We start from the raw sequence: 27,591 nt of genomic DNA, 5'->3' as shown, positions 1-27,591 counted from the left end.
AAAAAAAAAAAAAAAAAAAAAAAAAAAAAAAAAGAGAGGTAGCGTCTTTGATTCATAATCAAAACGTCTTCGGTCCCGGGTTCGATCCCCCCCACTGCTTAAATTTTGATAAATCATCAGCATTGGCGGCCGAAGACTTCCAGCATAAGAAGTCAGCCTCATTCTGCCATCGGCCTTGTCAAAGAGGGTGGTGGAGCGGATAGAGGTTCAGGGCACTCTCTTGTCCTAGGGTCTTAAAATGCCCCTAAAGGCGGAAGAATCAGCAATGATCAACGACATGAGGATGCAGAAGGCAATGGAAACCACTGCATTAAAGACACGTAACGTGTATCCACAGTACATGTGGCCTGTAGTTGAAGAAGTGTCATGATGATCTCTCCATTGGCAAAAGATTCCGGAATAGTCCCCCATTCGGATCTCAGGGAGGGGACTGCCAAGGGAGAGGTTACCATGAGAAAAAGATTGAATAATCAACGAAAGGATAATGTTCTACGAGTCGGGGCGTGGAATGTCAGAAGCTTGAACGTGCTAGGGAAACAAGAAAATCCATCTAGATATAGTAGGGGTAAGTGAAGTGGAAGGAAGACAAGGATTTCTGGTCAGATGAGTATCGGGTAATATCAACAGCAGCAGAAAATGGTATAACAGGTGTACGATTCGTTCTGAATAGGAAGGCAGGGCAGAGGGTGTGTTACTGTGAACAGTTCAGTGACCGGGTTGCTCTAATCAGAATCGACAGCAGACCAACATCGACAACGATAGTTCAGGTATACATGCCGACGTTGCAAGCTGAAGATGAACAGATAGAGAAAGTGTATGAGGATATTGAAAGGGTAATGCAGTATGTAAACGAGGACGAAAATCTAATAGTCATGGGCGACTGGAATGCAGTTGTAGGGGAAGGAGTAGAAGAAAAGGTTACAGGAGAATATGGGCTTGGGACAAGGAATGAAAGAGGAGAAAGACTAATTGAGTTCTGTAACAGGTTTCAGCTAGTAAGAGCGAATACCCTGTTCAAGAATCACAAGAGGAGGAGTTATACTTGGAAAAGGCCGGGAGATACGGTAAGATTTCAATTAGATAATATCATGGTCAGACAGAGATTCCGAAATCAGATACTGGATTGTAAGGCGTACCCAGGAGCAGATATAGACTCAGATCACAATAAAGTAGTGATGAAGAGTAGGCTGAAGTTCAAGACATTAGTCAGGAAGAATCAGTACGCTAAGAAGTGGGTTACGGAAGTTCTAAGGAATGACGAGGGACGTTTGAAGTTCTCTAACGCTATAGATACAGCAATAAGGAATAGCGCAGTAGGCAACACAGTTGAAGAGGAATGGACGTCTCTAAAAAGGGTCATCACAGAAGTTGGGAAGGAAAACATGGGTACAAAGAAGGTAGCTGCGAAGAAACCACGGGTAACAGAAGAAATACTTCAGTTGATTGATGAAAGGAGGAAGTACAAACATGTTCCGGGAAAATCAGGGATACAGAAATACAAGTCGCTGAGGAATGAAATAAATAGGAAGTTCAGGGAAGCTAAGACGAAATGGCTGCAGGAAAAATGTGAAGACATCGAAAAAGATATGATTGTCGGAAGGACAGACTCAGCATACAGGAAAGTCAAAACAACCTTTGGTGACATTAAAAGCAACGGTGGTAACACTAAGAGTGCAACGGGAATTCCACTGTTAAATGAAGAGGAGAGAGCAGATGGAAAGAATACATTGAAAGCCTCTATGAGGGTGAAGATTTGTCTGATGTGGTAGAAGAAGAAACAGGAGTCGATTTAGAAGAGATAGGGGATCCAGTATTAGAATCGGAATTTAAAAGAGCTTTGGAGGACTTACGGTCAAATAAGGCAGAAGGGATAGATAACATTACATCAGAATTTCTTAAATCATTAGGGGAAGTGAGAACAAAACGACTATTCACGTTGGTGTGTGGAATATATGAGTCTGGCGACATACCATCTGACTTTCGGAAAAGCATCATCCACACAATTCCGAAGACGGAAAGAGCTGACAAGTGCGAGAATTATCGCACAATCAGCTTGACAGCTCATGCATCGAAGCTGCTTACAAGAATAATATACAGAAGAATTGAAAAGAAAATTGAGAATGCGCTAGGTGACGATCAGTTTGGCTTTTGGAAAAGTAAAGGCACGAGAGAGGCAATTCTGACGTTAAGGCTAATAATGGAAGCAAGGCTAAAGAAAAATCAAGACACGTTCATAGGATTTGTCGACCTGGAAAAAGCTTTCGACAATATAAAATGGTGCAAGCTGTTCAAGATTCTGAAAAAAGTAGGGGTAAGCTATAGGGAGAGACAGGTCATATACAATATGTACAACAACCAAGAGGGAATAATAAGAGTGGACGATCAAGAACGAAGTGCTCGTATTAAGAAGGGAGTAAGACAAGGCTGTAGCCTTTCGCCCCTACTCTTCAATCTGTACATCGAGGAAGCAATGATGGAAATAAAAGAAAGATTCAGGAGTGGAATTAAAATACAAGGTGAAAGGATATCAATGATACGATTCGCTGATGACATTGCTATCCTGAGTGAAAGTGAAGAAGAATTAAATGATCTGCTGAACGGAATGAACAGTCTAATGAGAACACAGTATGGTTTGAGAGTAAATCGGAGAAAGACGAAGGTAATGAGAAGTAGTAGAAATGAGAACAGCGAGAAACTTAACATCAGGATTGATGGTCACGAAGGCAGTAAAATAGCCAATGACGGACGGAGCAAGGAGGACATCAAAAGCAGACTCGCTATGGCAAAAAAAGGCATTTCTGGCCAAGAGAAGTCTACTAATATCAAATACCGGCCTTAATTTGAGGAAGAAATTTCTGAGGAGGTACGTCTGGAGTACAGGAGGAGGAGGAGGAGATTAGTGTTTAACGTCCCGTCGACAACGAGGTCATTAGAGACGGAGCGCAAGCTCGGGTGAGGGAAGGATGGGGAAGGAAATCGGCCGTGCCCTTTCAAAGGAACCATCCCGGCATTTGCCTGTAGCGATTTAGGGAAATCACGGAAAACCTAAATCAGGATGGCCGGAGACGGGATTGAACCGTCGTCCTCCTGAATGCGAGTCCAGTGTGCTAACCACTGCGCCACCTCGCTCGGTTGGAGTACAGCATTGTATGGTAGTGAAACATGGACTGTGAGATAACCGGAACAGAAGAGAATCGAAGCATTTGAGATGTGGTGCTATAGACGAATGTTGAAAATTAGGTGGACTGATAAGGTAAGGAATGAGGAGGTTCTACGCAGAATCGGAGAGGAAAGGAATATGTGGAAAACACTGATAAGGAGAAGGGACAGGATGATAGGACATCTGCTAAGACATGAGGGAATGACTTCCATGGTACTAGAGGGAGCTGTAGAGGGCAAAAACTGTAGAGGAAGACAGAGATTGGAATATGTCAAGCAAATAATTGAGGACGTAGGTTGCAAGTGCTACTCTGAGATGAAGAGGTTAGCACAGGAAAGGAATTCGTGGCGGGCCGCATCAAACCAGTCAGTAGACTGATGACAAAAAAAAAAAGGGTGTCAAATGACAGGCCGGATGTCGTACCGTCAAACAAAATTGTACAATCCCAGTTTTGGCACCTCGTGGCCAAAATTGCAATTAATTCTTTTTCTGGGTATATCGGATTCACATTAATCCATTAGAATATATGCCACTGCGCCTCCGTGAACAGCATCATTTTAATTATAACCACCCATTACATTCGTAAATCAATTTTTTAATATGTATGGATTCTAACCTTTGCTTGTGAGAATGTCTTATGATCATGTAAGAAGGACAAACGCTTGTAAGCACGTGTTGGAATTCGTCACTGGCATGAGAAGTCACGCAGGAGGATCGTGCAGGGGGACTGATGACCTCAGAAGTTAAGTCACACAGTGCTTAGAGCTATTTGAACCAATTGAGGATCGTACAGACATAGAACATTTCGACCGTCGCCCATACTCATGAAAGCCGGACATACAAACAGACTTCCTCGGCAATGTAAAGCAATTGCCAGGTCGGGATGGTATCACAAATTGATTTCACAGAGACTGGTTAGCACGCTGGATTAACATTCGGAAGGACGATGGATCAATATTTCCAGTGATTTCTGTAAATCCCTCCAGGTAAATGCTTCGATTCTTATTTTGAAAGGGCACGGCTGAATTTCTTCCCTATACTTCCGTAATCCGCTCTTGTTTCCCGTATATAACGATTCATTCTTGGCGAGACGGTAAATCCTACTCTTCCTTCCTTCTGTGTTGGTCCCATTCTTATCTTGCATTTATCGAGAAGATCTCGCCTAGTGCAAAATCGCAATAGACAACAAGAAGGCGCAAGTGATTTCTACACTGTCATGACGTCCTTGCTAATACTGTGTCGGATCACCTTTTGCCTGGCGTATTGCAGTAACGTGACGTGGACACTGCAGAACAAGTGAGCCGTGTCCGCGGTATTGCCGACCATAATTGCGGAAATGTTGCCGGAGTGGTATTCTGCGCAAAAACCGACCTTCCGAAGAAGTCCCATAAATGTTCGAAGCCTATCACGTAGGGCGACTTAGGTGGCCAAATCATTCGGTCTAATTCTCCAGAAGTTCATAAAGGCTGTAAATGGCCTCCAAGTAGCCTCCCATAACCTTTTCCAATCAATGATCGGTTTAGTTTGATCAGACGACCCAGTCAATTCCATGTAAACACAGCCTACGTCATTATGGAGCCGTCACCAGTATCTTGTTGACAACTTGGGTCTACGACTTCGTTGGATTGCGCCACACTCGATACCAACCATCTGCGCTTACCACCTGAAATCGGGACTCATCTGACCACGTCTCGGTTTCCCTATTGTATAGTCACGGCCCCGGAGAGCCACTGCAGCCGATGTCGTACTGTTAGCAAAGGATCTTGCGTCGGTCGTCTGCTGCCATAGCCCTTTAAATCCGAATTACGCCACACTGTCTTAACTGTTACATTCATCGAGTGTCCTATATTGATTTCTGTGGTTATTTAATGCACTGTTGCTTGTCTGTTACCATTGACTACTCCAACGCCGCTGCTGTCGGTCGTTAAGTGAAAGCTGTCGGCCACTGCGTTGTCCGTGGTGAGAGGTAATGCCCGTAAACTGATATTCTCGGCACACTGTTGACGCTGTAAATGTCTGAATATTGAATTCTAAATGGAATGCCCCACGCATGTAGCACGACCAAAGATTCCAATTCAAAGTCTGTTAATTCCCATCACGCGGCACGAACACGTCTAAAATCTTTCTGTACTATCAACATGAAAAAATGTTGCCGGTAGCCGTGGCCACTCTTAGATACCAAAATAATCATGCATTTTGGCTACTACATCGCATACTTCGAACTATGTAATTTAGTTATTAACTGTCATTCTTTGTATTGAAACATTAACTTCTAGCAATTTAATTTACAACCAGTATTTTTTTTTTTTTGTTTTATTTCTTGAAAAACGTTTTTCTCTCTCTGCGCTTCGTGCCTACAAAGAAGGAGCTGCCTGTAAACTATTGGTCTATTGAATTAGGGACACCTAATTCCCACTTCTCCTTTTCGTTTTGTCAACACGGGACCACATTAATTTCCAGTATTGTTTCATTCTGATACTTTGCTTCCGTTTTCGCGCTTCTTTCCATTCAGATTTTCCTCTGGGTCTCATTCTGGGGAAAAGCCTGATTTTTTTTATTTTGAAGTCACCCTGTTGTAAATCTCTGTTTCTCGTTTTGCCATTTCTTCCAGATAACTTTGTACCTCGTGCAGGCAACATACTTTGGTCCTCCCACTGCAAAATTGTATTACCTGATGTGTCATCTTCTCCTTGTCCATTCTATCGATGTGTCCAAGGAACTTGGTCCTTCTGTTCTTGATGATACGCGAGATTCCCTCTGTGTGAGTACATAGATCTCTGTTAGCTCTTTTTTTTTATTAGCTAGCTCCTGTTCTTCGAGGTCCCAATATCCACTGAATCCTTCATTCCACAATCTCTAGCCTCTTAAGTAATACTGTTCTTACAAGACGCAGACTTTTAGGAGTTATAAAGCTTCAGGGAGCAGTCATTGTCTGGTATTATCACAGTTTTGAAGTTTTCGAAATATTCATTTTATTGTAGATATCGACATTTCACTTAGTGCTCCTAGTGCTTCTATTTCTGTTTGCCCAGTTTCCGTTTACCACTCGGGTTTTTAAATCTCTCTCTCTTCCGAATTTTTTCCCTTCCATTGTCATCCACCAGCCAGATGTCTTCATGTTCTTCATATACGAGGGGCATTCAAGTTCTAAGGCCTCCGATTTTATTTTCTAATTAACTACTCACCCGAAATCGATGAAACTGGCATTACTTCTCGGCGTAATCGCCCTGCAGTCGTACACATTTTTCACAACGCTGACGCCATGATTCCATGGCAGCGGCGAAGGCTTCTTTAGGAGCCTGTTTTGACCACTGGAAAATCGCTGAGGCAATAGCAGCACGGCTGCTGAATGTGCGGCCACGGAGAGTGCCTTTCATTGTTGGAAAAAGCCAGAAGTCACTAGGAGCCAGGTCAGGTGAGTAGGGAGCATGAGGAATCACTTCAGAGTTGTTATCACGAAGAAACTGTTGCGTAACGTTAGCTCGATGTGGGGGTGCGTTGTCTTGGTGAAACAGCACACTCACAGCCCTTCCCGGACGTTTTTGTTGCAGTGCAGGAAGGAATTTGTTCTTCAAAACATTTTCGTAGGATGCACCTGTTACCGTAGTGCCCTTTGGAACGCAATGGGTAGGGATTACGCCCTCGCTGTCCCAGAATTTGGACACCATCATTTTTTAGCACTGGCGGTTACCTGATTTTTTTTTTTTTTTTTTTTTTTTTGTGGCGGTGAATCTGTGTGCTTCCATTGAGCTGACTGGCGCTTTGTTTCTGGATTGAAAAATGGCATCCACGTCTCATTCATTGTCACAACCGACGAAAGAAAGTTCCATTCGCGCTGTCGTTGCGCGTCAAGATTGCTTGGCAAGATGCCAGACGGGCAGCGGTGTGGTCGTCCTTCAGCATTCGTGGCACCCACCTGGATGACACTTTTCGCATTTTCAGGTCGTCATGCAGGATTGTGTGTACAGGTCACACAGAAATGTCAACTCTGGAGGCGATCTGTTCAACAGTCATTCGGCGATCCCCCAAAACAATTCTCTCCACTTTCTCGATCATGTTGTCAGACCGGCTTGTGCGAGCCCGAGGTTGTTTCGGTTTGTTGTCACACGATGTTCTGCCTTCATTAAACTGTCGCACCCACGAACGAACTTTCGACACATCCATAACTCCATCACCACATGTCTCCTTCAACTGTCGATGAATTTCAATTGGTTTCACACCACGCAAATTCAGAAAACAAATGATGGCACGCTGTTCAAGTAAGGAAAACGTCGCCATTTTAAGTATTTGAAACAGTTCTCATTCTCGCCGCTGGCGGTAAAATGCAATCTGCCGTACGGTGCTGCCATCTCTGGGACGTATTGACAATGAACGCGGCCTCATTTTAAAACAATGCGCATGTTTTTATCTCTTTCCAGTCCGGAGAAAAAAAATCGGAGGCCTTAGAACTTGAATGCACCTCGTACTGTGCCTTCTCGACAGAGATCTGCAGACCTGCTGTAGCGCAACCAATATTTTTTGGGGCCTGTTATGAAACTAGTAGCTTCGCCACAGTAGTTGTGAGAAGCCTTCGAATCCGGTGGAACCAAATCACTCACATGGTAACTGGCCTTTTTATACATTGCGAGCCGAGCAGGGTCGAGCATCGAAATACCGACGACAAAGCAAGAGGACAGGGCTACTGTAGGACCCGCTGGCCGGTTTCCTCGTCCTCAAGTGACGAACATGTTACGCTGTACGAGGTTAGAAACAGTCCATTTGCGCAACTGAGCACCTATCCTGTATAAGTACGCATCACTTCTAACAATGGGTGTTCTAGTCACGTAGCACTAGTCACGAGAAGCGGACTACGCCAGGCGATGGGGCCATATGGTTCCGCAAGCAGCCAACGCAGTTTCGGGGCATCACCACAATCGACCGTACCGCCTTCTTGCAGTCAGCGCCATCAGACAGGTGAGTCGTTTCCGATTCAATCCTACCACTGCCCTGGAGGGCAGTCGTTCTTGACCAGCGGTCCTAGACTGCCGTTACTGTCCTACGCCGATGGCCTGCTTACTTGCTTAGTTAATTAGTTAGTTATATCTTCCATAGACAATTTTAACGAGTCCACTATCGAATTGCTGCGGAACGAGTCACTTTACAGGGTATGTATGCTTGATTACTGGTAAAATTAATGAACACATTGTTATTTTTAGTCCCACTTAAGCAACTGCACTTACTTATTTCCCCTTTTTTTTTACTGACTACCACGCATTAAGTAGAAATTTCTCAATGGAATAGATGCTGTCCAGGAGAAATGATTTTAATTTATATTTAAACTTGCTTCTCTACCTGTCGGCTGTTTTATATTATTGGACAAATGTTCAATGTATATTAAATTCCACTCTGAGCCACAGGCAACTATAACAGTGGGTGATAAAGGCAAATCTTCCCTCCAGTGTCGCAAATATGGACACCATGGCCCTTCTGGAACTGTGATGGATTATTAATGACGAATTTAATTAGTGAATCTACACTGAGGTGACAAATGTCGTGGGATACCTCATAATTTTATACCGGATCTTCTTTTTGCCTGTCTGCCTGCTTAGGTGGATGGTAATGTTCTTCGTTCCCATGCAAGTGGGCGCGGGTTCGATTCCCGGCTGGGTTGGAGATTTTCTCCCCCCGTGGACTGGTTGTTGTGATGTCCTCATTATCATTTCATCCTCATCACCGGCGCGCATTTCCCCAATGTGGCGTCGCATGAAACAAGACTTGCATTTGGTGACCGAACTTCCCCACATGGGGCTTCCCAGCCAACGATGCCATACACTCATTTTATTTTTTTTCCCTTTTGCCTGGAGTATCCGGTATGACATGTGCTCATGGTTTCAATTCCCCTGAAGAAATACTCATCCATGCCACCCCTACAATCGTTTATAATTGCGATAGTGTTCAAAAGTCGTTCAAATGGCTCTGAGCGCTATGGGACTTAACATCTCATGTCATCAGTCCCCTAGACTTAGAACTACGTAAACCTAACTGACCTAAGGACATCAAACATATTCATGCCCGAGGCAGGATTTGAACCTGCGACTGTAGCAGCTGCGTGGTTCCGGACTGAAGCACCTATAACCCCTCGGCCACAGCTACCGGAGCGATAGTGTTGCCGATACATGATTTTCTGCTCAAACTAACCTCTAGGTTTTTGTCCCATAACGGTGAGAGAAGTTCTATGGGACTCATGTCGAGCCATCTGGGTGGCCATATCATTCCTCAGTGGTCCAAAATGTTCTTCATATCATTAATAAACAATAGTGGCACTGTGATGTGGCACATTTTCATCCATAAAAACTGCATCTTTGATGGTACAATGTAACAATTTCCAGTCAACGATCAGTTCAGTTGGTCGAGTGCATTGCTTGTAAACACAGTCCATATCACTATGGAGCCACCAACAGCTAACACACTGCCTTGTGGACAACTTGGATCCATGGCTTCGTGGGGTCTGTGCTATAGCCGAAACCAACCATCAGCTCTTACCACCTGAAATCGGGACTCATCTGAGCCGGCCACGGCTTTCCAGTCATCTAGGGTCTAACTGATATGGTCACGAGCAGAGGTGAGGCGCTGCAGGCAACGTTGTGCGGTTAGCAAAGGCATTTGTGTAAGTCGGCTGCTGCCATACTGCCATAGAGCATTAACGCCATATTTCGCTACACTGCTCAACGTATACTTTCACCGTAGGTCCCACATCGATTTCTGCGGTTACTTTGCACAGTATTACTTGTCTATTACCTTTTACAACTCTACGCGAACACTACTGCTCTCGGTCGTTATGTGAAGGCCGTCTATCTTTCCATTGTACATGCTAAAAGATATGCCTGAAATTTGGTATTCTCGATACACTCTTGACACTATAGATCACTGGAGACTGAATTGCCATGGAAAGTGCCATCAGTCTAGCTTCAACTACCATTCCTAATTCAGAGCCTGTTAACTATCGCCGTGCGGCCGTAATCACGTCGGACACCTGAGTATAATTGTCAGCTTCACAGCTCTTCTACAACTTGTATCCGCGACACTACCTCCATGTGCGCATCGCTGTCTCATGATGTTTGTCACCTCAGTGGAGATGTAGGGTGGTGCAGCAGCTAGCCCTCCTAAGCCGTTGCGGGCGTCCCGGTGCCGAGCGACTTCACTCGCAACGGTGAGCTCCGCTTCTGTGGACAGAGATCCCTGCGAGAATTACAGCGGGCTTTTGCGGCGCTGCCTTGTCGCAAGCAGGCGCGTCATGCATAGCGGCTGCACATGCTGGTGCGCTGCTCGGAGCGCCAGCATTCCTCTGGTCTCTGACGTCACATGTTGCTTCTAGCCGCCTCCTTGCCACAGTGGTCATCCACGTGCTGCTCTCACCATTCCCCAAAAGAGATCTTTCCAAAGCGGTGTTGCGACTTTTGTACCAGAGTATGAATAAAATGTCCGAATAATGATGCTGTTTTCACGCGTTATCAATGGCCACCATCCCGACAACTAACCACCACTGCCACTGTAGAGCCATTTTACTCCGGGCTCCTATGCCGCTTGTCTCTTAGTAGGATGATTTGATTAACCTCCTTTTCTAACGGTTTCGAAAACATCACATCGTCCGTGAAAGCCAGATAATCAACATCTATTTTCTTGTATTGCAGTATTATATCCAATACTGTAATTTCTCATTACCACTCCTTGATCACCTTATCGTGAACACTGTTAAAAAAGAAGTAAGTACGAAGATTAGGATATAACATACTGTCGACATTGAGGTCATTAGGGACGGAACACCAACTCGTATTGTGTCGAGGGTGGGGAAGGAAATCGTACACTCCTTTTCAAACGAACCATCCCATGTGAATCGCTTAGTACTCGTACTTTAAGAAAAATTTTCGTTCTTTTTCTGAAGTAATTCTACGTGCATATTGTAAATAATTGTATTCTACAGTGTTATGATTTAAGTAAAGTGTAATGTTTATCTAAGAGTAAGCACATGGAAAGGAGCTGGAGTTAATGGCTTGTTACATATTTCAATATATACTGTTAAACTTAGTTTTTCGTACAACTATAGTTGTGTACTTTTATCCCCACCCTTAGGCCAACCACAAGATACGCTTATCATTAGCTGATTCGCTCCAGTTCTGCCATGATGTCTGCCGGCTGTGGTGGCCAAGCGGTTCTAGGTGCTTCATTCCGGAACCACGCGGCTTCCACGGTCGCACGTTCGAATCCTGCCTCGGGCATGGATCTGTGGGTTGTCCTTAGGTTAGTTAGGTTTAAGTAGTTCTAAACCTAGGGAACTGATGACCTCAATGTTGAGTCCCACAGTGCTTGGAGCCATTTGATTTTGTCATGATGTCTGCACTTGTTGACTGGCTTTCTTATACCATTTTCGTACAAGCATTGTGAACCATATGTAGTCATTTATTAGTTCTTATTGCATTAAAGGAATCGTAGCAATATTCCGCGTCTATCTCAGTGTTGACAGTCACAAATAGTTCCTTTGTTATAAGCTTGTACCATTCTTTATCTTTAAATTTTTAATTTTTGTTCAACCTCTCGTCCTTAATTTGAATATTCCTACCTTACTTCTACTTATTTGTTGTATATTCTTATCCATAGCTTTATGAAGAATGGCACTGTGTGCTTGAAATTAATTTTTTTTATGCAACTGACTGTTGATTATTTCGTTATGTCCATATATACACTTTCATTCTATTCCCTTCTCTTCTGTTTGCCTTTACAATTAGCGTTGCTATTGCTGCCTTTGTTCTGAAGAATGTAAGTGTGTGCTTCAAACTGAAATAATAACGACTGAAAAGCTTCTTTCAAACTTCCTTATGTCATTTGCTGTCGTTTATTGTTTAGAAATATCGAAGTCAAATGTGGGCACTATGATTGATTAATTGTACTAGTGGAGGCTAGTGTACTTTGAATAACACCACTAACTTTTTTTCATTATTAATAGCCATTCCTTATCTATACTGTTCAACAGAAGCAGCGCGTACGGTATTTGCTTTCCAAGAACAAACCCAGGGAAGTTTCGCAGTGGTTAGCACACTGGACTCACATTGGGGCAGACGATGGTTTAAATCTGTGTCCTACCATCACGATTTAGATTTTCCTTCATTTTGCAAAATCGCTACAGGGTTCGTTTGAAAGGGGACAGTTGATTTCCTTCACTATCGTTGTCACAATCTGAGCTTCTGTTCCATTATTTAATGAACTTGACGTTGGTGGGACATTAAACCCAATCTTCCAAACTTCCCTCGATGTCTGATATTTTATTGGAGTACGTGGTGTAGATAATTTTTTAGTACATATATATTTAAAATGTAACCACAGAAGCCAGTAACTCTGGCTTGCACAGAAATCTGTGCACTTTTCTTTAAGAAGGGAAATAATAGGATCTACATATGAGTAAAAGGAAAAGTAGCACGAGCCCTCTTTTCTCATAATGGGCATAATGGGCATTTGTAGCTGCAGTTTATGGCGGGTCATGGCCCATCGAACATAGGCCGGTGTGAAGTGAAGGTTACACCATTAAGTTAAGTAACGGTTTAGACTGTTTTCCTTCTTTTCGTTTATAAATGTATAGCTATGGTGTTCTTTTAATAATTGATAAAGGTCTTCTTAGGTCTTGTGGGTTTTATTGTTCTGAAGAAGGTGTAGTTATCTACGCCGAAACCTAGGTTAACACTAGGTGCTTTTTTCGCAATCGGGACGGGTTTCTAGTTTTTAATACACTCCTGGAAATGGAAAAAAGAACACATTGACACCGGTGTGTCAGACCCACCATACTTGCTCCGGACACTGCGAGAGGGCTGTACAAGCAATGATCACACGCACGGTACAGCGGACACACCAGGAATCGCGATGTTGGCCGTCGAATGGCGCTAGCTGCGCAGCATTTGTGCACCGCCGCCGTCAGTGTCAGCCAGTTTGCCATGGCATACGGAGCTCCATCGCAGTCTTTAACACTGGTAGCATGCCGCGACAGCGTGGACGTGAATCGTATGTGCAGTTGACGGACTTTGAGCGAGGGTGTATAGTGGGCATGCGGGAGGCCGGGTGGACGTACCGCCGAATTGCTCAACACGTGGGGCGTGAGGTCTCCACAGTACATCGATGTTGTCGCCAGTGGTCGGCGGAAGGTGCACGTGCCCGTCGACCTGGGACCGGACCGCAGCGACGCACGGATGCACGCCAAGACCGTAGGATCCTACGCAGTGCCGTAGGGAACCGCACCGCCACTTCCCAGCAAATTAGGGACACTGTTGCTCCTGGGGTATCGGCGAGGACCATTCGCAACCGTCTCCATGAATCTGGGCTACGGTCCCGCACACCGTTAGGCCGTCTTCCGCTCACGCCCCAACATTGTGCAGCCCGCCTTCAGTGGTGTCGCGACAGGCGTGAATGGAGGGACGAATGGAGACGTGTCGTCTTCAGCGATGAGAGTCGCTTCTGCCTTGGTGCCAATGATGGTCGTATGCGTGTTTGGCGCCGTGCATGTGAGCGCCACAATCAGGACTGCATACGACCGAGGCACACAGGGCCAACACCCGGCATCATGGTGTGGGGAGCGATCTCCTACACTGGCCGTACACCTCTGGTGATCGTCGAGGGGACACTGAATAGTGCACGGTACATCCAAACCGTCATCGAACCCATCATTCTACCATTCCTAGACCGGCAAGGGAACTTGCTGTTCCAACAGGACAATGCACGTCCGCATGTGTCCCGTGCCACCCAACGTGCTCTAGAAGGTGTAAGTCAACTACCCTGCCAGCAAGATCTCCGGATCTGTCCCTCATTGAGCATGTTTGGGACTGGATAAAGCGTCGTCTCACGCGGTCTGCACGTCCAGCACGAACGCTGGTCCAACTGAGGCGCCAGGTGGAAATGGCATGGCAAGCCGTTCCACAGGATTACATCCAGCATCTCTACGATCGTCTCCATGGGAGAATAGCAGCCTGCATTGCTGCGAAAGGTGGATGTACACTGTACTAGTGCCGACATTGTGCATGCTCTGTTGCCTGTGTCAATGTGCCTGTGGTTCTGTCAGTGTGATCATGTGATGTATCTGACCCCAGGAATGTGTCAATAAAGTTTCCCCTTCCTGGGACAATGAATTCACGATGTTCTTATTTCAGTTTCCAGGAGTGTATATTAACCAACGATTGCTGACGCGCTGCGATGTTGAAGGTTCTTAATTTCATGATTTTCTGGTTCTGAGATAAATTAAAATATAATGTCAGTTGTATCTGGCATTTCCCTGAGAAATTTAGGGAATTTGTGGAAAGCCTAACTCTGGATGTTCAGATGCAGATTTGAACAGTCATCCTCCCGAATGTGAGTCCAGGATGCTGACCATAGTGCCAACTCACTCGATCGCAGTTGAAGAGGGAAGGGGAGAAACACATACAGTACCTAAAGACATGTAGAACAAGTTTTATGCTCATAGTGATGGCATGAGACACATAACGTGTTGAGGAGACATCATGAGCCATGACTTATCAACCGTCATCCCCATTGCGCTAAGATTGTTTGGAACTGTGTCCAACGTGCACACATATTGCTTGATAGCGTCCAGTAAGTATTTGGTAGGATCTATATAGGAGTTCTGGAGGACTACATGTGTACTGCTATACCTTTGAAATACTCTGGCGTGATTCGGGAGGAGTGACGTGGTTCGTGTTATTGCGCGTGGAACAGGTCGCCTTCAGGCGTTCAGATTTTATGGACCTTACATAAGATTGATCCATAATGACAGTACGATACAGTATGAGATCCACAGAAAATAATAATTATATCAACAACAGGAAATTGCAGTAATCTCATGTACCGAAAACTAACAAAACTATATCTACCAATTTATGGACAGGGGCATCAATAAACAAGTTAAACTGAAACACATTTTGGAGACAAACCAAGCAGTTGGTTAATGGCATCGAGAAACCCAACGTAACAAGAGAATGGTGAGCTTCAGCTCAGAAAGGGATAAGGCCATAACAATACATTACTCCTTTTAACATAAATGTGGCTGGGACCGAGCGTAAGTGGCTGGACGACTTTAACAAGGCTTGGATGTGACCTGGCAAGAAAAATAAAATTCACCTCTAATGAGCCGGCGATTGGCTGAAACCATACTGGGCGGAACAGACGCGGCATGGTGGGGACATCACCATTATATAAAAGCATTTTGAGAACAAAAATTTCTTGATCTCTATCTTACAGCGGATCACACAAGTGTGTGGAAAATAGCAAGGGCATTGAGAGCTTTGCTTTCTGCAAAGTGTGGACAAAACGGTTCATGTAATATGGCGAAAGATAGCGAAGAGGTAGTTAAATATTCCTGCAAGTATTTTTGCAGGCAAAGAAATTGTGCACATCACTCCAACCCTTAGCGAGTGTGCGATAGCCATTATTTCAACTAGGGAAAAATTAATGTTCTACAGAACACAGGAAAGTTGAGACTGAGTGAATACAGTTATGGCCAGAGTAGGGAAGTAGAATTTCAGATCCAGCACAGAGACAATGCTGTTGCAGATGCTACTTGATAAAGTACCATGGCGCATTAGGCCACAGTAAACGTTGCGTCGAGATTTTGCTCACTCCAACTTATGTACGCTTTTGACTATTGAATATCAAAAGCTAGGATACTAAACTACCCTCACAGTGAGTACAAGAGTTGTTTCCAGTTCAGTGCATTGACCAGCTACGACATCCTAGATGGAAATGAGCTAATGAAGATTTTAATCATTCTTTCCAGTGATAAAAAATTTTTCACATGTAGAGATAACGATTTTAATAATCCTCAATTCAATATGTCCGTGAGTTAAATATTTTGTTATTGAGTGTTGAAAGTAATTGAACATGATTGTTGTGTATCACTTGACCAATGAAAGCACAATTGATACATTATTTGTAGAAAAAAAAGGGGGATAGCAGTTTTGTGTCTCTAGAATAGATTCCAAACTTTCAGTTTTATTAATTCATGCACTCTATTTATGTGACAGCAACATTTATAATGAATTTTATTATGATCCACACCTGATGTTAGCTTATTACAGGGCCATATTTATAGAGAAAGTCAGTTTAACACCCTGGGCTAGAGAAGACAGTTCAGATGTTTTGTCCATTTGCGCACTAAGTGGTAAGCTAAGTTTAACACATTACTACACTCACTGTGCAGACCTAAATTGCGGACAATCTACAGGCTATTGTTGTTGATAAAAGGTATGGAGCAGCGAACTGTGTACTTGATTCTGGTATCGTTCGTGTGAAAGTGGTACAGAGTGTTAGGGCCCTTGTTTTATCCCACTGAAACAGCTGGTTTTGATGATGTTCTTTTGGCAAGCAGGACACACTGCCTCATATACACTCAGATCCTCCCGTCAGTGTGTGAGAGAACCCTCTACTCCATGTCCTTCCACCAGAATTGAGCATCCCATGTAAGTGTTCCTGCGCCCACAGTGATCTTTGTGTTCTGAGAGTTGTAGTGTGCACAATCACAGACGCGAGATAGAGGTGTCTCTACACGACATACCAGGACAGTGATTGTTGTTTATTACTTATATACCACTGGGTCATATGTGTTCCCAATCTGAAATCATTTAAAAATTTATAAAATTTGCATTTTAGGGTGAATAATAATTCTTTACACAGAGGCGGCAAAAGTCGTGGACAGTGATATGCATATATGAAAGTGGCGGTAGCATCGTCAACACAAGGCTTAATAGAGTAGTGCATTGGTGGAGCTGTCATTTTTGCTTAGGTGATTCACATGAAAATATTTCCGACATGATTACGGCCACACAGCCGGAACAAACAGACTTTGGGAGCGGAATGATTGTTGGAGTTTGGCACATTGGACACTCCCTTTATGAAATCGTTGAAGAATTGAATATTCTGACATCAACAGTGTGAAGAGTGATCTGAGAATACTATTACCTCTCAGGACGGACGGAAAACGCGCTGGCCGACGACCTTTACTTAATGAACGAGAGCAGCAGTAGTTACGTAGAGTTGTCAGTGATAACAGACAAGCAACACTGAGTGAAACAACGGCAGCAATCAATGGGAATAAAACGACCAAAGTACTTGTCAGGACAATGTAGCGAAATCTGGTGGCAATGGGCTAAGGCAGTACAGCAGCAGACGACCTATATGAGTGCGTTTGCTAACAGCGCGATATCACCTGCCGTGACTCTCCTGGTCTCGTGACCGTACCAGTTGGACCCCAGATGATTAAAAAACAGTGCCCTCGTCAAATATGTCCCAATTTAAGTTGATAATAGCTGATGGTAGAGTTCGAGTGTAATGCAGACCCCTCGAAACCATGGACACAAGTTGTCAGCAAGATACTATGCAAGCTGGTGGAGGCTCCGCAATGGTAAGGGCGATGTTTACATGGAGCCGATTGGGTCTTCTGCGACAACTGAATTACTTGGAGACTATTTGCCGTGTTTCATGGACTTCTTGTTCCCAAACAACAGTGTCATATCACTAGATCACAACTTATTGTGATTGGTTTAAAGACCATTCTGGAGAATTCAAGGTAATGATTTGTCCACCGAGATCACTCGACATGAATCCTATCGAACATTTATGGGACATAGTGAAAGCGCAGTTTGTGAACAAAATTCTGCACTGGCAACACTTTCGCCGTTATGGAAGGTTGTAGATGCAGCATGGCTTAATATTTGTACACGGGTATTCGAACGACTTGATGAGACCATACCACGTCAATCTGTTGCATTATACCAGGCAAAAAGGAGGTCTAACACGATATCAGGAGGGATTCCATGACTTTTGTCACCATAGTGTTTATTTTTGCATCCCAGGTACCGATAATGGAATATGAATAGATTGACTTTCTACTAAATTTTATATTGAATGCATGGAGAAAATGAAAGACTATCAAACTCATTGAGGTGATCTCTGTTTTGGACCACATCTTGTGCTGTGTTGCAGGTGTGTATTACCGTCCAACGGTAAACATTTATCCTCACAGCGCTTCTTTTTAATCTCTGTCTCTTCTCTGTTAGCGAAATGCCGTTCTGACAGTCCACTCGATATTCATTCCCCATATTAACACAATTTAGTCAACGGATATCTAGTTTTGATTAGCCACCAGAGCAGCCGAGAGTGTTAATGCACTGCTTCCTGGACTTGGGTAGGTGTGCCAGCCCTGGATCAAATCCAATGAGGGCCAGTATGCCAACCAGCCTGAATATGGTTTTTAGGCGGTTTTTCACATCCCATTAGGTGAATACTGGGCTGAACCACACATTCCGCATCACTTACACGACTCACAGACATTTAAAGATGTTCACACTCCTTCATGGCTTACAGTAGATGCAGACAGTTGGGGCCCACTGCTTGCACCGCGTGTGCTTTGGGGTGGTGGCAAGAAGAGCATATGGCTACCCTCTGCAACTAACACTGCCAAATACATAATAACAAGGCTGACCCAGCGTCGAAGTGGGACAAGGCCCAAAGACAGAACGAAACATATAATTCTGATTGCAGAAATCAATATTTTCAGTGAGATGTGGCACAATAGCTTTCATCTGAGTGCAATCGATCTTATAGATGGTCTTTGAAATTTTATGCTCTGACTTTTAGAGAAAATCATTTGAAGCGTTTCTCCTGTATCATTATCCTTTACCACCAACTCTGTCCTCGACTCTTCTCTCATCTGTGGGCCTAGAAAAACGCCTCTGTTCATTATTTAGAAAGTAGGCGAGGGTAGCTTTAGGATCAAGTGGCAGAATACAGAGCCTGGTCCGATTAACATGTGTTTCCTTAAGATCTGCAGCACTTTTTCTGTACTTTCAGCGGCAAATGTTTGGATGAATGTTTGTTCTGGTCTTGCTACTGACATGGCCTTGCTTTGTTGGTCCTGCTAACAACTAAGTGCAAAGGGAAACTACAGGTATTATATTTTCACAGTATCTGCAGCACTATTATATCAGTCAACTAATTCACAATATGCTAACAGAGGGAATTATGAGGTTAAAATTCTCAGAAGCTGATCAAAGTTTAGTTACAGTAAGATGTGATAGCTGTAGGTTTCAGAGAAGGTTTGCAGTGCACAGAAATACGTGGAGAGCTCTATTAAACCACTGCTCTGATTGGAACCACAACAACCAAAACTGAAGCTCGAAGTGAATAAGTCTGCTGATGACATTATTATTATGTGGGTGACAGAAAAGAACGTGGAAAATCATTTGAACAGTATGGATAATATCTTTCAAAGATTTGTAAGGCAATCATCAAAATACTTAAAACAAGGGTAATTGACTCTGCCGATTTAAATTTGGCCATGACAAAAGAATTACTGGCGATGCATTAGTTACAGAGGACTAAACATATATAGTGGGAACAGCAATAAATGCTTTTCTGAACAGAAATTTTTATAGGCATCGAATAGAAGTAAAGTTGCTTCCAAGTAGTTCCTGAAAATACATTCTCAGACCCATACCCACCACCACAAAACGCAAACGCTAAAATCGGTGAAGCTCACAGAAAATACATTCGTAAGAAAACGCTATAGATTCAAATGAGCACCCACACAGGCAATTGAACCCAACTGAAACAAAGTAGAATATGAAACTGATCGAAAACCTCAGCCTTATTGGCGAACAAACCACCACAGACGCATTAAGCGATCACAGTTTCAGAAATATTAGATTATTAATTCAAGAGAAAGAGCTTCACAGAAGAGCACTGACGCTCTGGTCGACGTCTGATGCAAACCGTTATATTGCTTGGCATTGGTTGACAATTGTTGGATGTTCTCCTGGGAGATATCGTGCCAAATTCTGTACAACTGTCGTCAAAACCCGGAGATGGTTAGAGGGCCATGCCATAGTGCTCCAAACGTTCTCAATTGTGGGAAGACCCGGCGGCCTTGCTGGCCAAGGTAGGGTTTGGCAATCACGAACAGAAGCAAGAGAAATTCTTGTCGTATGCGTGCTGGCATTATCTTGCCGAATGGTAAGCTCAGGGTGCTTGGCCCTGAAGGACAACGAAAGGGGCGCAGGATGCCCACGACGTACCGCTGTGCTGTAAGGATGTCGAAGGTGACAAGCAAAGGGGTCCTACTGTGAAATAAAACGGCACCCCATAACATCACTCTTTGTTACTGGGCCGTAAGGCGGGTGACAGTCGGATTGTTATCGACCAGCTGTCCGGTGCATTTCCAGACACGCCTTTTCTTTTCATAGGGATCCAGTTCGAAGCAGGAATCATCACTGAATGCGACTCTCCTCGAGTCAATGTGATTTTTGGCGGAAGAAGTGTAAGGAGATACCCCAGACACCGAAGGGACACCGGCAGCGCACCTACTGATATCCTTCTTTTTCCGCCCTTAGAGTCTGTATTTGGGGCAAGTTTTATTTTTGTCCATTCCGTAACAACTCATAATGTGTTGTGTTTCCGAGTATTCTGATAATGACTGTTACATGGTATTGTCCTTTCACTGAATGTCGAATTGGAATCAAGAACTGAAGAAAATACACTGAGGAAAAAAATATAGGACCACCAAAAAGTTATTAGCGTAGAGTAATAAAATTTCTGGAATAACATATTTGAGTGACTAACATTGCAAGATCACAGGTTAATGTAGCGCGAATATAAGTCATCCAGATGTGAAACGCTGGTACACCAATAACGGGTGTAGCAGACAGAATGTTCAATGCGAACACGCAGACGTGCTTGCATTGTTTTGTACAGGTGCCGGAAGTCAGCTTGTTGGACGGAGTTCTACGTCTGTTGCACTTAACATTGGATTTGTTCGGGTTTAAACCTGATACTGAGAGTATCTGAGTTGTGTAGTACTTTTGATGTGGAAATATACATCGATAACTGTGAACCTTGACGTGTTTCTCAATCAAAAATATTGATATGTTGGAATATGATGAAGATGGGTATGAATTTTTTTGTCTGTCGTCGTCATCTAATGACTGATTTGAGAACCAAATTTCATTCATGAATTTTAGGAAGTCATTAAATATTAAAGTGAAACACTGATTAGTATATTCAGAGTTGCCAACAGACAAGGTGCAATTTGGAACGAGCCAAGGAGTTTTATAAATGTGTGCACCAGATCCATACGCCAAATACGGCGGTAGTGCCACGTGGCTGTCTGTAGCCTGTTCTTCCAGCACTGTGCCAGCAATCATGTATAGTGGGTACATTACTACCAAGTCTTTCTGCAATATCGCAGGATGAACACATAGCTCCTCGTAGATGAGTTACGTGACTTCGTTCAAACTCACGGTAAATGTTGATACTGGCATTTTTCATTTATTTGAAAAGGTGTTTTTGAGTAACATCAGCTCACCATGTAGTATCAAAGTTAGTTAACGCTCACGGCTGTTACACTGTGTACTTAAAGAAAACCCGATTTATACATTCATAGTGGCAGTGCTAGCGCCACTCTTGGGTGAAATTTGAACAGATATCATTTTCAGACGCAGAAACACGCCCACCAACTTTCGTTCATGTCAAAAGACTCCCAATTGGTGTTTCAGTTTTCTTTTCCGTCATTGTATATATAGAAGGACAGGTGTTTATATTGACCGACTAAGCTTGTGATTTCCTACAACTTCACAATCAGTTCCATATCAGCTTTGGTAAGGATAATTTGAGCTATAGAAAAATCACTGCTAGGTTACTTTCTCGGCACAAAAAACACGCAACATATGCGAACGACACTGATATTTCTCACTCCTCAAGACAAGGATGGCGAAGAGATTTTGGACCAAGTTGTTACTGGTGACGTGAGATGAATTTCGCACAAAGTTCCATAAACTCAATCTCATAAATGGGATGATGTTGTTCGAATTTCCGAAAAAGTAAGTGAAGAAAAATTCACCAAATTCTGAACACGGAAGATTGTGGCGAAAGTGTTTTAAGATCGAAAGAGTGTCCTACGCAACGATTACATACCTATACAAGAGACCATAAATAGAGAGACTTCATCGATCACGCCGCGCCGATAGAACCGTAAAGCACGCGGCTTTTTTTTCGGAGTGACTGTGATTCAGTATGACGCTCGTCCGCATTCTGTTGCTTTGGCGAAGGATTTGCTTCAAAACTTTAAGCGAAATGTTTTTGAACGTCGCCTTATAGCCGGGGCTTGGCTCGAAATAATTACTATCTTTTTCCTAAGATGGACGATTTTTTCCATGAAAAACTATACTGCAGTGAAGTGAATTGAAAGTGGACATCAAATACTGCTTCGACGTCTTAGTGGCTACTGAATATCTAGAAGACGCGTGAAACCCCGTGGAGTTGAACGATACATGTTCAAATTTGACCTGCGGCTACATAGAGAAGCAGCTAAGATATCAGGATACAGAGTTTTTCATAAGTAACTCCGGATCATCGGGAGACACAGTGATAACCTCAGCACATCCAGGAAACAGGCACATACCATGTTGCGATGTAAGCCATGTTATGGGCGGACGCGAATATAAAAAATAAAATTAAGAAAATAAACCAGTAAGCGGTGTGATAAATAAAATATTCTAAGGCAAAATAAGGAAGGTAACAAAAGTATTAGGTCTACAAATTCGCTTCCACCGTTTTGCAATAGAAGGCAGTAGCAGAAAGTGGTGGTGCAGCTGATGGTCATACAAGCAACTCACAAAGTTGTAAACTTAACGCCATAAAACTGTTAGCCGATTTGTGATGATATCAGAAATTTATTCTCGGTTGAATACGTCAAATTATGTGCCCAGTTATCGTTATTTACGTGAAGCTTTTGTTTTCTGTTTTAAGATGAAGGTATCTGCAGCTGAGGATCATAAAATCCTGGGTAAGACTCAAGTTGCGGGAATTAAAAGTGAAAAAATGCTCAGAGAGTTCTTTCAACGCTTCGAGAGTGGTGCTTTTGACGTGAAGATGGACGTGGCGGTGGAAGAGAGAAGGTTTTTAAAGTTACTGAAACCGACGGAAACAATCACAGGGGATGCTTACCGGAAGCAACTGATGCGTTTGAGCACGGCGGTGAAAGACATACGGCCACATACTACGGCAAACATGAAATGGTGGTTTTGTAGCTTTACTGTGCTTAATACGGTATCTATCACAAAATCCGTCTAAAGACACGTGGAAACGTTGAAATTGGAAGTCCTATCTTACCCACCATGTTCTCCAGACAATGCTGCCCTGACCAGCACCTTTATCGATTATCGGCGCACTGCCTCGCTGACCAGCAGTTCCGGTCATATGACCAAGTGCGAAATTTGATCGATTCATGTATCTCCTCAAAAGACACGCAGTTCTTTCGCCGCGGCATTCCATGTTGCCCGCAAGATGGGAGAAACTAGTGGCTAGCGTTAGGCACTATTTTGAGTAGTAAAGATTTCGTACGTTTTTCAAAATAGTCTCAAACTTGGAGAAAAAACGGCACAAGCAAGGTTGTAGACGTAATAAGAATACTAATTTGTACTGCTGTGTTAAAGTGAACCATGAATCCGTAAGGGAAAGTGACAAAAGTAATTTACAAGCAGAAGAAATAAGATTTCTCAGGAACGTTAAAGGTGTTACCACTGACGACCACGTAATAAACGTGTATTTTAGAAATTAACTACTCATAAAAGTAATGAAAATATTGAAAGAAATAAAACATTATTGAAAAATCACATCGAAGGGATGACTCTAGAGAGAATACCACGAATGCTAGGTTATGCCTTGCCAGCCGAGATGAACGAGGGACATAGGAAGACACAGATGGCAGTAAATAGTAAAGACCGAATAGGCACAAGAGGCTAAACCTTGAAATACAGACGTGGAAGAAAATCAGCGGATAGAAAAGCACTGCAATTCCGTTAATGACATTGTGCTCTATGTACACACCGTTCTTGATTCGAAGAACGTCAATGTGTCGATACGAAATGCGTGCGTAACCAGGAACAAAAATACACTTTTGGAATATGTTTATTGGATTGCCTTCTTGCCGGCATGAAGTTAACTTGATGGGATAATATGGAGCACACAATTCGCCTACAGGTTCTTGCACGCCTACCGCCTCGTGATTGCTCTCTTCAACTACGCCACGACGCGAAAACGAATCGAAACCTGCGGAGATACCCTCTGCACTGATGTCTTTGTTTTATTTTTGTACCGTCGTCTTCAGAAACAGAAAAGATATTTATGAATAATACCGTATGCTCTGAAACAAATTTGTTTGATTCTCTCCATAAATAAAAATGTATATATTCATTTGCTCAAAACTGTGCAACTCCGAATGTTCTTGAGCGGGTGTGTGTGCGTGTTTGTGTGTGTGTGTGTGTGTGTAAATTTTTGAGATTTTTGTAACAACGTTATCAAATTTATATAAATTTATATATTATGTACATTAAAACATAGCTAAATAAAAACAGGTGCTTATGCCGATGGATCGTTGTGTCAAAATTTAGGCCAAAAACTTTCTGTAATTTGCCGTTAGGGACATGTACTTTTCTACACAAGTACCAACTTAGATGCTTGTTTCTATGTAATCTCAAGTCTCCGAAAATTCTTCATGCATTATTGTTAAATTTTGACTCAACGTTGCATTCGAGTACTCAAGTGTTTTTATGTCCCCATTAGCATAACGCCGGTTATGTACGTAATTCTTATGTAATAAAAGGGGGAAACGTTACAAAAATGTAAATATTGGTTTGCTCAGAATCGTTAATCTCTTAATGTTCTCGACCGAGTGCGCTGAAATTTTGACACGACATTGAATTTCTGATACGGACATGTTTTTAGGTACTGCGTTCTTTAATATTTGTATGTGTCTAATTAGTACGATAAATAAATTGTGAACGTTCTTACCAAACAGTGAAATTGTGTTTATGGCTTATTGTCTCGTGATAAGAATGCTATTGCAGGATCTGGATTAGCAGTATGAACAAATAATGCCTAAGGTCAGATAGAGAGAGGAACAGGAGTTGGGATGGGAGGAAATGTACATAGGAGACGCGAAGGAGGAGATGGGCAGACACAGGGAGCTCCAGGAGATGGACAAAGGCTGGGGGAAGAAGATGGACAGAGGGATGGGGGCGGGGGTTGAGGTGGTGGTGGGCAGAGAGAAGAGAAACAGAGAGGGCAAGAAGAAATGGAGAGAAAGAGGGGCAACAAGTACATGGACAGAGAAGGTTGTAGAGTTGATGGACAGAGAGAGGGGCAAGCAGGAGAAGAAAACAGACAAAGGCTGAGGGAAGAAGATGTAAACAGGTGGGGGGAGGGGTTGAGGAGGTTTGGATGGAGAGAAGGAGAAAAAGAGAGGGCAAGAAGAAATGGAGAGAAAGAGAGGCAAGGAGTAAATAAACAGAGGTTGTTTTGATGGACAGAGAGAGGGGGAATGATGAGGAGACGGACAAAGAAGTGGGGAGGGGGTTACAGACAGAGACAGGGGGACAAGGAGATTATGACATATGTCCAGTTCCCACGCATATTACAAACCTGCGCTTTCTCTTTTCTTCCTTTTCCATTTAAGCAGATTGAGCCACTGCTACCATTGAATTAAAATGTCGGGGGAAACATTTCTTTCAGTTTTGAATTATCTTCGTTTTTTCACCGTTTCTAGTGAAGTAGCGTTGCGCACTCTGATACGTACACTGGCGGCGCTTATGAATGAGCTGTCTCCCTCTATAGGCTGGGTGGGTAACACCTTCCTCCTACTCGACGCCGCCTGGGGCTTCTTGCAGAGGAAGCTGTGGAAGGCGTGGCTGCAGCTGTCCGCCTCTGACCAGGAGGACTTGGGCGGAGCGACCACTGCAGGCTCTGGGGCTGCAGCCAGTGGCTCCAGCGCTCGTGGAGAGGGACGCGGGGTCGTCGGCCTCTGCGTAGTGGTAGTAGTCGTAGTAGTTGTAGTAGTAGTGGTAGTAGTTGTAGCAGCAGTAGGCTTCACTGTGGTGTGGAACTGCTGGGGCGCTGCGACTTTCTCTGGGCTGACGTAGGTCGCATCGACACTGGATCCGGCGCTGTGGTCGGCACCGCAGGTGCAGCCGGGTGGATGGTTGGGCAGTGTGGCAAGTCTGGCCGACACGAAGGTCGCAGATGGCTGTGGTGACGGTTCAGCGAAGACGCTACTGGGCGGAGGAGTGGTGGTTGAACTCGTTGTGGCCTGCGAGGAGCAGTTGGTGGGGTCGTGAGTGGCAGGTGCAGGTCTTCGCTCCTCAAAAGAAGGGTAAGAGGTTCTCTCTGGAGAAGCTGGTGGTACTCGGCTGAATGACGACGATAAAGTCGACGGAGAAGCTACTTTAAGAGTCGTCTCTGAAGTACAGTTGTGGTCGCTGGTTTCTTTCTTGATATCATTTGGAAGGGAAAATTTCCGTGGAGTATACAGCTGGCGGAACGATACTACTGACGGAGTTGGTTTACTGTCTTTTACTGTAGGTGAGGACGTAAGCCGCGGTCGGACTTCCAGCGTAGCGTGCGATGTGCAGTTCAGATGCTGGGACGGTAATGCATTTTCAGACGGTGGCCTGAGTCTAGAAGGTTGCAAGAACGTCGCCTGGAACTGGGGGTTCGGGGGAAGGGGAGGCGACGTCGTCGTGGGCGGCAGCGTTCTCGGTAAGGGTTTGGGCGGCAGGCGAGACGGCAGCTGGAACGTCGCAGCTGGGGCCGGAGGTGGAGCAGGCGCCGGTGCCGCCCCCGGCCTGCGCCGCCGGCCGGGACGGCCGCAGAGGAAGGAGTGGAAGGAGTGACTGCACTGCTCGGCCGTCTCTTCGTCCGCCGCCCCCGGGGGCAGCGCCAGGGAGCCGTCCGGCGCCGCCGCCGCCGCCAGCGCCACGTCGGCCTGGGAAGACGCCTGCGGCTCCTCCGCCTGCGGCGGCAGGTAGCCCTGCGGGGGCAGGTAGGAGCGGCGGACGTCGATGTCGGGGTCATCGTCCAGAGGCAGCAGTTGCGGCGCTGCAGAGGCTGCGGCGACCGCCAACACTAGCAGCCATAGTGACATCGCCGGGTGGAAGTGCCGCCCGTGGTCCATCATGTTCCTGACCTGAAACTGGCGATACAAAAGATCTTTGGTCATCGTTGTTTGTAACGGGGTGGTTGGTTGGTTGTTTCGGGGAAGGAGACCAGACAGCGAGGTCATCGGTCTCATCGGATTAGGGTAGGACGGGGAAGTAAGTTGGCCATGGCCTTTGAAAGGAACCATCCCGGCATTTGCTTAGAGCGATTTAGGGAAATCATGGAAAACCTAAATCAGGATAGCCGGACGCGGGATTGAACCATCGTCCTCCCGAATGCGACTCCAGTGTCTAACCACTGCGCCACCTCGCTCGTGTAAAGGGGTCTTTCAACATTAATATACAGGTTTTAAGATATTGTAACATATATTACATTACTGGTCATTAAAATTGCTACACCACGAAGATGACGTGCTACAGCCGCGAAATTTAACCGACAGG

At 44.3% G+C, this 27,591-nt stretch overlaps 1 protein-coding gene across 1 annotated transcript in view; it reads right to left on the bottom strand.

Annotated features, from left to right (window-relative positions):
- The window catches only part of LOC126284893 (mucin-2-like), a 47,477-nt gene extending 20,298 nt beyond the window's left edge, over window positions 1–27,179 (bottom strand). Inside the window, exon 1 of the mRNA XM_049984151.1 lies at window positions 25,794–27,179. Coding sequence (XP_049840108.1) covers window positions 25,794–27,170 — 1,377 coding nt within the window. The 5' untranslated portion in view covers window positions 27,171–27,179. The remainder of the gene's footprint in view (window positions 1–25,793) is intronic.
- Window positions 27,180–27,591: the final 412 nt, after the last annotated feature.

This window comes from Schistocerca gregaria, chromosome 8 (assembly GCF_023897955.1).
Source record: "Schistocerca gregaria isolate iqSchGreg1 chromosome 8, iqSchGreg1.2, whole genome shotgun sequence".
In the NCBI taxonomy this organism is placed as follows: domain Eukaryota; kingdom Metazoa; phylum Arthropoda; class Insecta; order Orthoptera; family Acrididae; genus Schistocerca; species Schistocerca gregaria.
Note: the sequence above shows the minus strand (reverse complement) of the source record. Positions and strands in the feature narration are given on the sequence as shown.